At 37.8% G+C, this 15991-nt stretch overlaps 1 protein-coding gene across 1 annotated transcript in view; it reads left to right on the top strand.

The window, feature by feature from the left end:
• Positions 1–15991, top strand: part of ctnna1 (catenin alpha 1) — a 100254-nt gene that overhangs the window by 42168 nt on the left and 42095 nt on the right. The window contains exons 9-13 of the mRNA XM_015377159.1: positions 250–402; positions 6371–6463; positions 9251–9407; positions 9807–10007; positions 11760–11911. Coding sequence (XP_015232645.1) covers positions 250–402; positions 6371–6463; positions 9251–9407; positions 9807–10007; positions 11760–11911 — 756 coding nt within the window. The remainder of the gene's footprint in view (positions 1–249; positions 403–6370; positions 6464–9250; positions 9408–9806; positions 10008–11759; positions 11912–15991) is intronic.

Consider the following 15991-nt stretch of genomic DNA (forward strand, 5'->3'; position numbering starts at 1 on the left):
TGTTGTTGAAAAGAAAGCTTTTGTTCCTTCACCCCTAAAGCCTTTTTTTGTTTTTGCATCCTGAACTGTTCAGAGAAGTGATCACAGAATTTTGATGTTTTTATTTATTTATATTTTTTTTACCATAATTGAATATTTTAAGCGATAGTTCATCATTTTAATTGGGGCATTAGGATGCATGCCCAATTTCACCGGTCCCACCGTCCTAATTGCAGCTGCTTTGTTTTGTTTGTTTTTACTGATTTACAGCTGCGTAAAGCCGTGATGGACCATGTCTCAGACTCTTTCCTGGAAACTAATGTTCCCCTCCTGGTCCTCATTGAAGCTGCCAAGAATGGTAACGAGAAGGAAGTGAAAGAATATGCCCAGGTGTTTCGTGAGCACGCCAACAAGTTGATTGAGGTAATTAAACGTGTTTACTTCAATGTTTTAAGTGTGAAATTTTAGGGGTTTTGACCCATGTTGAACTCATTAATTTATAGCTGAATGAAATTATTAACATGTAAAGTTGGTGTTGGGAAATTATTCATCCAAGACTCTTTATCACTTTGAGATGTAGTGACTGTAAAAGACACAGTCTGGGGAGATTGTGTAATGATCTAAGGTTTGGCAGCTATATTCTGTAAACTACTTGCAGGTAAGCTATGGACCTTACCAGACATGCATCAATAATATGGATTCATTAATGAATGTCTGAATTTGTAGATGCAAAGCGGTAATAGTTGCCTTAATGAGCTGATGTAAAGCGGATCAGAGTTGCCATTTGACCCCGATACTGATCATTACTCCTTTCATCAAACCCAGAATGTCATGACATTGGATGGATTTTTAATTCATTTCTAGCTCTGCTTGTCGGTCACAGGCTGCACCTGCAACCTTGTAATTAACCGGATCTGCTTGGCATATTTAAACACGTTATTGCAATTAACACATAGTTTATATAGAATCTTGCATTTAGGCCCACATCCGTTTGAAGATTCCACAGAGGTACCTTTCTGTTAGACTGTGAGAATTGATTGCAAAGTCAGTGATGAGAAGATTTTCTCAGATCTTAACTTTGATATGTTCTCTAATGCTTCAGTCAAAGCAACTTTTACTAACTTTTAAGCAGCTCATCCCCAAGAGTAAATGGCCGTAAGTAGTGGCTAAATCACTGAATTCTGAAAGGCGAGGGCAGCGTTAGGATTAACCAGGGGAAACCCGCTGGAGCGTTGGAGGGAAAGCGGGACCGCGCCGGGGAGTAGACCCTTAAGCAGCTCCTAAAGGCCTGAGTGTCATGTTTGGCATTAGAGCCTGACATTGGAGAACTTTTAATGCTTCTTCTTGTGCAGGCACTTTTAAAACAGGCTGCTAAATGGGATGGGAGGGTGTAGATTCACTACAGAAATGTCCGATATTTTAAGGTGGAAGTGACGGTAATCCAATTCTTTTTTTATTTAATTAGGACATTAGCATATATGCGTCTCTGTTGTTCAAAATCCACCATAACATCGAAAAAATTGAGATTTTGGGCATAAAAAATATTAATATAGCTTTATGTTTACAAAAGAGACCCATAAAAAACACTAACATTTTAGTTTATTTCTTTTATCTACAAAGCTCACTAAACCTTTTTTTTCAACATTGCTTATTAAAACTTGATTTATTACCGTCTTTTGTTTCAATATGTTTTAATATGATGTTATGGTTTTTAGCATTCAACACGGCTAAACACCAAAACCACAGATTCTGATTTAGCTGCCCTCTCTTTGCTTATAGATATAAAATGATTTTGTTTTAAAGGTGTAGTCAAACCGATCCCCGATATATTCTGTCGATTTTTGGGAGGGGTAGTTCTTTAAGCTTTGCTTTCTCTATTTCTATAATAAAAATAACAAGATGGTAGCAAATGTTACAGGAGTGTCGACTGAAAAGAAGTCTTTAACATCGTAGCTCATTTAACATCAAGCTAATTCATGTTGATTAAGGTGTTAAAATGTCCACTAATCAAATCAGTGCTTGACCAATCAGAGTCTCTACACTTGTTGCTTGGTTAAATCCAGGTGGGCTCGTGTTTTTGTCCAGGCAACATTCGACTGAAACAAGTACATGCTAGTCAAAGAAAAGTGTTTCATAGCATGGTAAAGTCACCGAAGTTTGCTGAGAGCTTGTTTATTAACCACAAAGATGGAAGCTATTGTTGAGGCCGTTAACTTTCCAATCTGATTTTTATTTTTTTCCCATGTCACACTGACTGCATAAAGCAGATCCTAATATGTGGAGATTTTTCCACTTCTGTTCAGTGCCCCACAAATTGAGACAATTCCCACATTTATTATAATAAATTATTCAAAATAAATAAGTAAAAATATTTTTAAAGATCAACCAGCGCAGCTACAAAGCAAAGCCCCGCTATGTGAGTCTGTGCAGCAACCAAACCAGAGGATTTTTCTAGGCCTATATTAAAAATATAATGGGAACCACTTTTAAAGAAAAGGAAAAAGCAGCAATAAAAACTGGGGTACTGGGTGAGACAGTGAGAGAAGATCTGTGAAGATTTTTTTTTTCTACTGTAGAGAGTGATCAGCTACACTTTCCTGTACCGTCTCTCGTTGTTTTTGTGAATCTAAAAGAGAATCTCTTCTTATCTGTTTTCTGTCCTCCTGAACTACTATCATGGATAAATAATTCTGCTTCTTTAAAAAAAAGTGCTTTTGATTGTTTATCCAAGCATCTGTCCAGCCTGCCACTCCAAACCTGACTGTTTCCCCATGTGATTAACAGATTTTATCTTGTCTTTCCCTCAAAGCTAATGTGTTTTACTTTATCACCGCCTCGCTCTTCCTGTCAGAACCATGAAATTGACGTGGAATTGCTACATAGTCCGACTAAGGAATTCTCATTCAGAGCTACAAAGCTCTTTGCAGAAAATCGTGTTGGGTGCATTTATCCCCATTGGCTCAATGTGCGCTAAAAGCCACAAACTCATCCAACGTGATTTTCTGTCAGATCAGAGGCTAAATCTGAATCAGTGTGTTCAGGGCGTCAATGGATATCAGTCTTCTGGCCAACAATGGATATTATAAATAAGCTGAACAGGATTGTTTGGTCTTTAAGTGGTATCCTTGGTCCTTACAAAATGAAGAAATATGCAGGATTCACTTTTCATTGGTGGAACCTACCAGATCTTTACTCGGTTTTTAAGAGCAGAGCAACCATAGGCAGCCTGAAGGCAGTCGACCTGTTAGCTCCCACACATTGTACGGCTACATTATGAGTGACCCATATCCAGAGAATGGAAGCAAACAGAAAGGGATTCATTTTACCATGCACCAGCACAAAAATATGTTTTTCCGGGCATTATACATTTTTTTCGTTGTAAATATATCAGGGTAAAGAGCTGTAAATTCATAGAAATTTGCTGTAAGAGACTAGACAGAACTGTGCCATGCACCAGAAGAAACGAAATATGCTTTAATAGTTATACAGTGTGTTCATTTCTGCTTTTGGAGAAGTTGGTGTATTCACAAATTTTAGGTTTTAAATAATGAGAGAAGGGATGAAACATTTCATCTGACCCTGGATTTTAGGAGCATTGCTCCACTTCTAGAAGCTGAAACCATTTGAATACATTTTGATTTTTGTTTTATTTGGAAGTCTTTAACATTTTACAAGTTAGTAAGTGTGTAAGGTTTATATAAGATGTAAGTGCTAGCTTACTGAGCCTGCATAACGGCCCTTATGATGCACTTAAGGCAACATTTTCTGATTATAATGTTTATCTGGAGTAGGGGTGTAAATCTCATCCATCATGGCGATTCGATTCAGTATCGATTTCCTGAGCCAACGATTCGATTATTTTCGATACTCAAGAATACACCACGATACGATTCAATTACACCTTACAGGTTAACAAAGTTTCAGGTTTGAAATAAATCAATGAAAGCTGTAATATCGTTATGCATTTTTTTTTTTTTTTTTAGAAACCGCAAATAACAGAAGTAGAAAAGTTGCATCAAAAAATACTGCAAAAATACTGCACATAATCAGTGCAATGAGTGCAATGCAAATACCTCAACTCCAGACGCCCCACCCCCTCCACAGACGCTCCGCTGCTCCTCTCCCAAACTGTAGCTGACCGCAGCCAGTGCCGCAGACAGGAGGCCGGCTTGTTTTGGTTTTATGACCGAAATTGCGGAAAACAACTTGTGAAGTTTGACCCGCTAGAAGAGCGAGGTGCACGAGAACGCTGGGACCCTCTTTCCACCTGGATCTCCGCTCTTTTTGGCCCTCATGTCCCTCCGTCGTCGGACTAAACTCGCCCCCACTTCCTCTTTGCCTCGGCCGTATCTAGACCCACAGTGTGTAGCACAGACCACACTTCAATACTGAGCATAATTTAAAAATGTCTGTGTCAAGCTCACTGAGACACACTGCTGTAAGAGTATAACCAGGAAGCGAGGTAGGAGGGCAAAATAGGTTTAGCGCCACCGCAGCACGGGAGGGAGAATTACGTCCAGGAGCAAATGGATAAAAATAGACCGGAGGGAAAAAAAAATATGAATCGATACTCTTGCGGACGTGTCGATGCATCGATACAAAACGGTTATTATTTACACCCCTAATCTGGAGTGTAATAAGTTATTAAGATTGCAGTTATAGAATTTCTACTCATCCTGTTTACCTTTTTTTGGTCCAATTCTATTGAAAAAGATTTTAGAGAACTATGTAAGGTTGTAATTGAAACTTGAAAAATAAAAATGAATGAAGTGGATAAGAAAGTACATTGAGTTTAGTCACTCTGACACTAAAAAGTGTTCATTTCAATATTGCAGTTCTTGGATAACCTGTTATTCCCCACTTATCCTTTGTGATAACCTGACAGAATATTGGCCTGTTTGGCTTCTTCATGCAGAAGAGGCTCCCAGTTACTAAGAGCTTATATAAAAGTTCATCAAAGTATAAATACAGGTCTTGTATAATGCATTTTCCCCCCCTCCAACCACTCTTTCAGCCCTCCTTGAGGATTAGTGTTTTCACCCTGTGGTCTCTGCATGTCTTTCAGTGTTGATGTTGAGTATGTTTATATCAATGTTTCAGTGATTCCCCTCCCTGTGCACTTGAATAAACACTTCTCATCAGAACAAATGCTCAGGACTTTCAAGGAGGGGGCAAACATTTGAGGGAGCAGAAGATATTTTATAATCCGATTCAGTTTACCACTTCTGCAGCCCCTGAGGTTTCCCTCCGCCAACATCAACCTAAAAAAATATGTCTAACATCTCTATTTTATGTGCTAGTTTAGAAGATCTAACCTCAGCACTCGAAATACCATGAAAGGAAATCAATTTAATTGGTTTCTGTGTTAAATTCTTTAAAAAGTATCCTGTGATGTCATGCAGCTTTGGGTTTGTAGCACTTTTTAGAGTTAAACACTTTTGATAAATGGGGGGAAAATTATTATCTTACAGAACTGATTGGACTTTTTTTACTTTAACATTTTTTGAACCTGATCAGATAGAGAAAATTGATGAGTGAAAATAATTCCAGCTTTGGTGCAGTCCTGATTGGTTTTTGTTTTGTTTTTTTCACTTTGCATTTGAAAGTGATTATGCTTCAGCATATTTTCTGTCCATTGGATAATCCCATTTTGGCACAGCTCCTCATATCCCAGGCATTCTGTTTCAGCTTTGTTGCCAGCACATCCCAACCAACAAATGAGGAATCTTTAAACTCTCTGACCTAAATTCATCTAAATATGCATGGATTCATGTTTGTCCTTCAGAAGAGTCAAGTTTCATCTGTTATGATTCAAAAACTGTGAATATTTCCTCTGATTTTATAAACAAGTAAGGCAAGGTTTGTTCAGGTTTTTTTTTCTCCAGTTCTTATTCTGCTGCTTAGTATTTCTTTTTTTTTTTTTTTTTGTAAAGCCTGGACTATTTGCCGCTCCAGGAGGGTGATGAAAATCTGGCTGCCGGTTTATTTAGTCACTCAGAATAACCATATCCTTGAGTAATCAGCTACAGCTTGGATTGGCATTAAGTGAAACGTACCTCTGTTTTTAGGTAAAAATGGAGGTCTTATCTATTCAATCAACAGTGTAGCTTTTGTTTTTCTCCTGCTTTTCTCTGCCTGCCCTCCCTGCCATCAGACTGTATCATTTTAGCAGCTTTATGAATTAATCCCCTACATTGAGCTTGTATTCCTAAGGGATTATTTGCCTGGCAGAGCTGCTCTACTTCTGATCAATAAGAATAAAGGAAGCTAAAATACTAATTTTTAGTCTAATTATGTATTCGTGTTCCTTTCCCTCCTGCTATATAATGTGTTTTTATGCCAGTGGCTGTTTTCCCGCTTAAAAATAGATTTATTTGTGCTCTCCATTTAGGTGGCCAACCTGGCATGCTCCATTTCCAACAATGAAGAGGGAGTGAAGCTGGTCCGCATGGCAGCCTCTCAACTGGAAACTCTATGCCCCCAGGTAACGAGGTGTTTTGTAGTTATCATTTATCCGGTGCAGTGATTGTGCTCATCTTTCACAGCCTTCATCATTTTTCTTGTGGTGCTTTTGCTGGATGTTTCAAATGTGTGTGTATTTTGTTTTTAAGGTAATAGAAGGAACAGATTTAGTTTTTTCCAATGTTCGGTTTTATGGATCTGATGGGTACATTAGTTTTTATCAGTTCCACTCGCCCGAGGCGAGGATAGCCTGACCCAACGATCTAACAGTATCACGGTGTTTACAGAAGTATTTAAAACTGCTCGATATGCTGAGATAATGTGCTTTTATCTGAAACCATTGGATAACACATTTATTGCAGATGTAACAATGTTATCATTTTTGAACGACTTCAACAAAAACATATAGTAAACTTGGCTAAATTCAGTATTTTTTTTTTAGTTTTTATGGGACTAGTGGCTTGTTTTTTCAACAGTAGGCTGAAAGGAGGGTACAAGGGAGTATGAGACATCAGAGACATGTGGGAAAGGACCATAGGCTTAACCTGACTCCGCTAGATGGATTTGCTCCGCATATCCATCTGGAAACCTTCCGTTGAAGTAATTTTGGGAAGGGGCGAAAATACTGGTTAGCTGATTGGCCTATGTTGGTGATAGACGGGCCAAATAAACCAATCAGATCAACGAAGCATATGACGTACTAACAGAGCGACGACGAAAACACAACCACAAGCCAGGCTACTCTTGCTGAAACCAGTCGGGAGAAGAGCAAAAACATCTTTTCCTCTGAGAAAAGCCTCCAGAGCAGTGTTTTGCTCTTCTTTCAGTGAAGAAATACTCTGTAATTCCGATAAAACTTGCTCGATAGCCACGCTAATGCTAGTTTCATCGGCTGAAGCCGCCATGTTCTTTAGACTGAACTGTCGTGCTTCTCGTTGCGTCACACCTCAACCCGCCTCAAAGCCAACGCTGATTGGACGTTTGTTTGGTGAACGGCTCCAAATTTTCTTTAACGGAGAGTCTCCAGACTGATCTGCGAGTGAAACCTTGAAGGCTCACGAGATCAGGATGGTCTCACGAGGCTACCATAGGCTGGATTCGAACCCGTGTCGCATACATGGGTCATGCGCGTTAACCACTGCACCACCTGCACGTCCTAAATTCAGTATTTTAAGTGATTCTTACACTGATTGTACCGTAAATTCCGGAATATAAGCCTCTACTTTTTCCCCGCTGTTTGAACACTGCGGCCTATAATACAGTGCGGCTAATACATGTTTTTTTTCATGGCGCGAAAAACAGAACAATAAAATTGATGAGTATTCACAGAGGTGATGACCAGTGGCGAGAAATCCGTCACCAAAACTGGCCGCATGCGAAGGGCATCTTTCACTGATGTCTGCCAGTGGGTTCTCAATGCGTGGAGCCGTGTGAAAACATCCAGCATCGACGGTGGGCTTCGGAAGGCTGGGCTGCTGCGGGATGAAGAGGACCGCGAGTGCTCAAATGAGAGCGACAAGGATGAGACTGAAGTCAGCGACAGCATCCTGAATCCGTTCCATTCAGACACCGAGGAAGAGGACTTTGAGGGTTTTAGTGCGCAGGAGGAAGAAGAAAGTGATTAATGAGTTTTCCTGGTCGGCTGCAATGTTCTGTGCGTTGTTCAATGAAAAGTACCGGTATATGCAGCGTTATTTGCGTGTTACCGACACATACGTATATTTAAATGTGTTACAGGTAGTTTGAAAAAAAAAAAAAGCATTCATAATATGTACCGTATTTGTTCATTTTATCATACGGATTAAATCAAACGTTAAAAAAATGCTCATGTGTAATATCTTTATTTGTAAATATCTCATACAAAATGGGAAACCTGCGGCTTAAAATCCGGTGCGGCTTATAAAAGTACAAAATTGATTTTCTTTCTAAAATTAGAGCATGAAGCTTGTAATCAGGTGCGCTCTATAGTCCGGAATTTACGGTAGAACTGTACAAGTTTAACGAGCTGATACGAGTTTGCTAATTAGCTTAACTATCTGCTGTTGGGTGCTGTCCTTTCCAATCATAGATCACCTTATTTTGCCTCTATAGGAGTAATGAAATCTGTCTGCTTTATACGCCATGGCATGTCCTCTTTGTTTTAAAAAAATCCAAACAGTAATTTTCTAAAGGTAAGATTCAGGAGCCTGTTTTAAGCCAGCTGACCAGTGGTGTGCAGCAGCAATTAGAGGAGATTCAGCACTTAATCACTTTACCCACCATTCAGCTGAAGAAAGCATTTATTTTCTTTGATTTAGAGGAATATAAACCCAGAAACTGAACTGGTCTGCTTCTGGTTATGAATCTGAAAACATTTAGTCTTTTAGATGTTCTCCTTCCTTTTATTTTTATTTGTAAAAATAGATTTATACAGATTTGTAGCAACAATTTAGCTCAAGTTAAAAGCTGATCAAATACATAAACACGTTATATATCTTGGAAACCATTTTTTCCCCCCAGAAATGTGTTTTTTTTAGTTGGTACATCTTCCCATGTTAATTACTGCTTCATTATTTATTCATATGGGATGTCTGACCTCTGGATTTCTTAAATTCTCCTCTTAGAATCTGCCCTCAGAAAACCCCTTAAACCTGCTGCTCAGATTTGTTCTTCTGTCCTTGAAACCCCCCCCTCACTCTGAGCGATGAATTTGCCTCTTGATAGAATCTGAACATTGATGTGGAGGCTTAGTGCAATCAGTGTATGCTAATGTTGTGGCTGAGGGCTATAGTGTAATTGGGCTCTAATGGTTGTAATCTGGCGATTACAGGTGATTAATGCTGCACTGGCCCTCGCTGCCAAACCCAACAGTAAGGTGGCCCAAGACAATATGGACGTGTTCAAGGATCAGTGGGAAAAGCAGGTTCGCGTCCTCACCGATGCTGTTGATGACATAACATCGATTGATGACTTCCTGTCTGTATCTGGTGAGTGATAAGCTCTGTTGTTTCTGCACAAAATAAAAAGAAATACTGAAGTTTTCTAATTAACTTTAAGTATTAAGTATAATCAAAATTAAAAGATAAAAAATTTTCATTTTTTTCTTGTCTTATTGGGCTGAACTAGAACCCCATCAGACATGTTCTCATTAAGCATTAAGTAGTGATTTCACTCACCTCCAGTCAAGGACGGCCAGCGATTTACACACTGGACATTTGTGATAATAAGCAGATAAAGACTTTGTCTTAAACTTTTTTTTCTGTAATCTTTTTTGTGTGCTTTATAGATAAAACGTGATAAAATGGTTAATGTGTTTCTTTTAATCTATGGGCAAAGAAGGAACGTGGGAAAAATCAAACAAAATTCTCACATCTTTATGTTCCCAGAGAACCACATCCTGGAGGATGTGAATAAGTGCGTCATTGCCCTTCAAGAAAAGGATGTCGACGGTTTGGACCGAACCGCTGGGGCCATCCGAGGCCGGGCTGCCAGAGTTGTCCATGTCGTCACTTCTGAGATGGACAATTATGAACCTGGAGTCTACACTGAGAAGGTTCTGGAAGCTACAAAGCTCCTCACCAACTCAGGTGGAGTAAAAAGTCTCTTCAATAACGTGTCATTCACTGAAGTTATAGTTATTAATGCTGTTTTTTTTTTTTTTTACTTATCTTTTGTTAAATTAATTGATTAAAATGCTTTAAAGCTGTCAAAAAAAAAAGCATTGTAAAGGTTTTTAGCAAACTGTCAGTTTTGTTTGTTTAGCCCTTGGAAGAGAAATTAGTGTTTTTGTTGTTTGTTTTTTTTAGGAAAACAGATGGTTTAATCTGATAAAAAAGGGTAAAATATTAAAGATCAACATCCATGGTAAACAAATTGAGATATACTTTTTTCTTTTCTTCCACTCTTAGTTTCTAGATTATTTTTAGTTTTAAAGCAGTCGATCCATAAATCTTCATTATGTCCCTGTTTGACGTGTTAATTATTGCAGGGACTTTTAGAAAAGAAAACCTGTTTACATCTGGATTGATTCAATTTCAAACTCAAATCTTTGATATATATTTTTTTTTATTCTAATTAGCTGTGGGAGAATAAAAGAATAATTCAACTGAAGTTGGATTTTAGTCGTTTTGTCCAAATAATGAGGTATATCATTAGTCAGACAGCATCTATCTGTTAGCTCCCATCACCAACAAACTAATGTGACAGAAAGATTTTTCGGTTGTCAGATTTGGAAATGACTGGGCCCCCTTGAGGGTGGGTCTGTTAGCTGTCACAAAACGCACACAGATTTTTCACCGAGGACTTTAAATTAGAAGGAGAGGTTCTGTTTTTTATCCTCATAACTCTAAAGTCAAAAAGATTTCTTTTTATTCTTAGCGGTTTGGATAATATTTCATAAATTTCCTCAAGTGGTTTTATTTCGACTTAATAGAGATTAATGTATCCAGTAACAATTGCAGTTGAATAGATGCAAGTATTAAATTTAAATGAGAACATGATTTAATTACCATTTTTCACTCTGTAACTGATTCTAGTCGACAGGCAGAAAGTTAATGATTGATTACATCAGCACACTTCCCACGAAAAGAAAAAATATCTGCAGAAATAAATTAATCAAGTTGGCATTTTATTTGGAGGCAATTAATTGTTACTGGTGTTCGACTTCTAAGTTAATATAAATGAATAAGATTTGGCTTTAAAGTTGAGCACGTTAAATATCTCAGTCCGATTCTTCTGTACACAGAAGCCTGTAGGCTGTAAGTGATTTGTAAGCTCAAAACAAAATCCTCTTTGTTGATGCTGCTGCTCCCCCCCCGCTACATTTGCATCCAGACATCCAAGCGTCTGCCATGAAGAAGCAGCTAAATCCTAAAAACTGAATTTGAAACGATGCAAATGTGTGGAAAAGGCCTCGAGAGCAGTTATTAAATTGTCACTGGGGCAAAATGCATGCCTGCTGGGGCAGCTTAGTGAAGGCTTCTGTTGGAAAACTCTTCATGCAAGATTAGATCTGTTCCCAGAAGCAGTCTGTTATGTGTTTTAAACGCACCCTTTAAGGCCAGTAAACCCAAAGAGAAAAGTACACCCATCTCAGCATAATGCGCTCATCAAATATTCAAGGTTTTAGGATTTTTTTTTCTGTTATGACCCTTTTTTTTCCTCATACTACAGGTGTTGCCTTCTTTTTAGGTTAGTTATCCGAGATAAAATATAAATTTAATCGAAGGACTAAAAGGCTGCCTGTGGTTCTTTGTTTCTATTTGCATTCTTAATTTATTCTGTTTTATTTGGGCATAATTTCTCATGAAAATCTTTCTTCTTTTCCCTCCTCCCCTCAGTCATGCCACGCTTCACAGAACAGGTGGAGTCTGCAGTGGAGGCCCTGAGTGCAAACCCCTCACAACCTGTGGATGAGAACGAGTTCATCGATGCATCCCGCCTGGTCTACGACGGCATCCGCGACATACGCAAGGCTGTCCTTATGATCCGGGTGAGTTACAGATTTATTATTCTAAAACATTTTCCCTCCATCGCCATCATCCAGCGTAAGGACCCGCTAACAAAGCCAGTCCTGTTGATTTAAAACCAAAAAACAAAGTTCTGATGAGATATGTAGTAATTACCTAATAGGAAACAGTTTTTAAATGCGTGATGAAAAATTACATCTAGCTTTTTTTTTTGGTGGTTATTTTGGGGGAAAAGGAGAGAATTTCAAACTTGTTCGTTCCCTGATGTACTTCTCTGTTCTTACTGGTAGTAATAACAGCTGATCCAACGTTTCGACAGTAAATATTCCCTCAGATAATCATCCCAGTCCATGATGACCTTTCATCTCTCACTTTAAATGTTTCTTCTCCTCTGTTGCCAAAAACACTAGATGTGGCTTTACTTTATTGAAATCCATTTTATCAACTCCATACTTTAGTTTAGCTTCTTTCTTCTGTGTTTTTTTTTTGTTGTTTTTGTTTTTTTTTTTTTATAGAAAAAAATGTCTTGCTTTTTTTAACATTGTTTTTTTCTCTGTCTTTAAGGCTCTGATTTCTATTTACATTTTTTTTTTACTTATTTTCTTCAGTCTTTCCTTTTCCTGTGTAACTATGACTCCATCAAAGGCTCATATATTCATCTCTGTTATTCCTTCTGATAGCTCTTTGAAATCGGCTGATTAGAAGTAAACATTAAAAAGACAGTGTCTTAAAATGGTCTGTAGGCAGCGACTTAATCAGATTATTCAGCGTAACTTATTGCCGTACCAATAAAAATCAACTTTTATGTAATTGAATTGTATATATTTTATTTTCCTGACGGTTAAAAAATCTAATAAAAAGTTTGACTTTTATACAGCAAATTTTAAACAGATATTTTTCATGCTATAAAATAAACATCAACTTAACCCTTTATCGGGCACTCAGGGAAATACTTAGAAAATAAAAAATTCATTGGAACATAAAAAGTTTAAGTATATTTTTATTGAAGAATTGATAACAATGTAATAACAAGAAACGTACACTTGCCCTGATATATTAACAAAAATGAAAAAAAAAGTGCTTCTATAAGAAATTCATGAAAAACAGTTAGAGTAAAAGAAACATGTTTTTTTTGTTACATCATAACCTTAAAGGCATTAATGCTGATTTAACCCCTTAACATTTTTAACTTTTTTAATATAGCTTATTAACTGTTTCACTTTTTCATTTAGCTTTTTAACTTTTTTTTCCTTAACCTCTTACACCCTAAGGGGGTATAAATAAATTTCTGCCTGACAAAAACACACAAAAGTAAATAACTTATAGCCTCACAGCTATTAGATTTAAGAAGAAACTTTTGGTACGTCTGTAAAGGTAAGATGTCATAGAATGGTTTTCTGGTGTCAGCACCATTGTAGCTTTGACCCTGCCTGAAATATTAGGGACAAAATACAATATTTTTTGCATTTTTTTGAACCTCGCCAAAATTTTCTTTGAAATAAACATTGCAAAACACTACCAAAATATTATTTATAGCACAAAAAAGTAGTACAGACTTTTAAATCTAAATGTTGTGTAAAAATATACCAAATTTGGACTCAATCAGATGAATCATATTTATTTTAGAATGGTATTAGTGAGAAATTTCTTAGGCGGAGAGGCCATTTTGGCACATTTATCCATAAATGTCACCAAACTGTGCCAAATGTGTTTTTTATATCAATACTGGGGGTTTGTTAAAATTACGAGTTCACGTAGCAGCTGGACCCACCGGTGGGTCCGTAGGGTTCTAGGGGTTAACTTTTTTCAACTTTAATTTAAAATATAGGTAATAAATTATTCAAGGGCTCAGTTAATTGCTCAAATGCCAAAATAAGATGTACAGCCATATAGCTATATCTTTGCTGATTGGCTGGATATAAATCTTGTTCTCCATTTTGAGATCAAAAATAGTAACTTGCCCTATAAAGGGTTGTTCTGTTTTTCCCCCCCCCCCCAAGATTTAAATACTTTTACTAATAGTTTTTTCACAATAGAAAAAAAAATCCTTAATGTAATCTGCGAAACTCTTGGTTGTTTATGTCTTGTATTATTTTCAAAAGTGCAACAGACAAGTTTCCATTTTGTTTCAGAAGAAAAGGAAAAGAACTTTTCTCACGAAAGAGGCAACCTAATTGACCAGGCAAGCAACCCAGTTTAGTAGCAATCTTTAGATGTGTTTGGGTTAATGGCTTTTGTCTGAGCAGAACCATAACTGAGACAGATGGTAGAGGGGAGCCATTGAAGCATTACTTAACCGACTGACGATGAGCTAACTGGAAAGCTGTATGCAGCTCTGAAAGTGAAATGGATAGTTATCGTCTAACTGGTGTAACCACTTAAGCTTGCCGTGTTTTATATGTCTTGCATGAGTTTGTGTTTAATATGTAGCCTTATTATGTATTGAATAGTCCAAGTTGTGCAGGTCGCAGGCCTTTTGCTCTCCTTTAATATTAGCACTTGAGTCCACATGGTGAGTTCTTTGCTTTCACTTAAGCTCTAAAACAGTTTATTGCTTTTCATCAATTATGCTGCTCCGACATGGACAAAAGGCAAATGAAAGCCGGCCTATTATGGATAAACATTTGCATTATAATGAGCATCTGATTTAAGATGGACATTTTAATTAGCATTCCTTTGCTGTACTGCAGCACATGGGAACTACACTCCATTCCTATCGGCACCAGCTCCTCTCTTGTCATTCAGATTAAGCTATTAACACTGGCTTTATAGACTTGGCTAAACACTACACGGAGGATCAGCGGTTATGTGAATGTGCATGTGTGTTGAAACCAGCAGAGGATTAGTGGGGAACCCTGGCTAACTCTTCATTTATCCAACTGATTCATTCTGCTGTTAAATACCAGCTTGGGACAGAGTGATGGGTTAAACCAAACTTCCTCCATTATCTAAAATCTGCTGTTCCCCAGAGTGACTGGGATTTTACCCCAGGATCTGAAGGGTGATCTTTTAATGTTACCAGGTTTCCTCTGCAGTCTTGGAATAAAGTATTTTTTTCCATTTGGATAATGAAAGGTTGAAAAATATCTATGCTAGGAGATTTTTTTTCTCTAAAAAGCTTTGGATCCATCAGTCCATCTCTTTCCCCCGCTCTATCCCTCTTTTCTTCCCATCTGTCTTTCATTTTACTCAACCAACCGTCCATTTTCTCCTCCGCCTCTCATCCACACATCCATCCCTTTTTTCCCCCCAGTAGCCGTTCATCTGTTCCTTTTTCCACTCATCCATAATCTTCCAGCCTTCTATGCACCCATTCTTCCTTTCTTAGAGTTTAAAGCAGAATACATTTAAATATCTTCTATCAGATATTAGAAACTGTATATTTTAACGCTATTTTAAAAATATTGGTTGCAATAAATAAAAACTTCAGCTTTCTTCTTCATGCAGGGCCAAAGTTTATATGTAAAACAAGCCACTCTAAGATGAACACAGATGTATGAAATTCTGCAGATCAGCGTAGAACTTCTCTAGAGGGTTTGCCCCCCTCCTCTGCACAAACACACAGTTGCATGCTTAAATCAAAACAGACAAGCATGTGGTGGGTTCTTTTTCCTTTTTTTTCCTTTACGATGGATGTGTCTTTAACCTCTAAGTGGCTCACAGACAGGCTGTTGGATGTCCCTTGGATATATGAAAGGCGGATAGAACCCACTTCCCACCTACAATGACATCCGAGAATATCCCTTTTAGACATGAAGCTGACTTGAAGTCAGCCAGCTGCTGACAGCTAGATACAGAGGGCAGCCATCGTCGTTACCTTCTGACTGGTGCAGTGCATCACAGCCCAAGGTGATTTTACTGGCTATATCCCAAAATAAAAATCTGTTCAGCTCACAGAGGCTATGAGTGTCACAAAAAGAACAAAACAATACAAGATTCTGTTGAATGGATTTATTCATAGCGACGACGACGCACAGAGCTGGAGCCCGTTTTCAAATGCCTTTTATTCTTAAGCAGGGTTCCCGCGTGTCCTTAAAAAGTCTTAAAAGGCATTGAATTCTTCAAAATAAAACTAAGGCCTTAAAGGAATAGTACACCCAAAA

This window comes from Cyprinodon variegatus, unplaced genomic scaffold (genome assembly GCF_000732505.1).
Source record: "Cyprinodon variegatus isolate N-32 unplaced genomic scaffold, C_variegatus-1.0 Scaffold8, whole genome shotgun sequence".
Classification (NCBI taxonomy): Eukaryota; Metazoa; Chordata; class Actinopteri; order Cyprinodontiformes; family Cyprinodontidae; genus Cyprinodon; species Cyprinodon variegatus.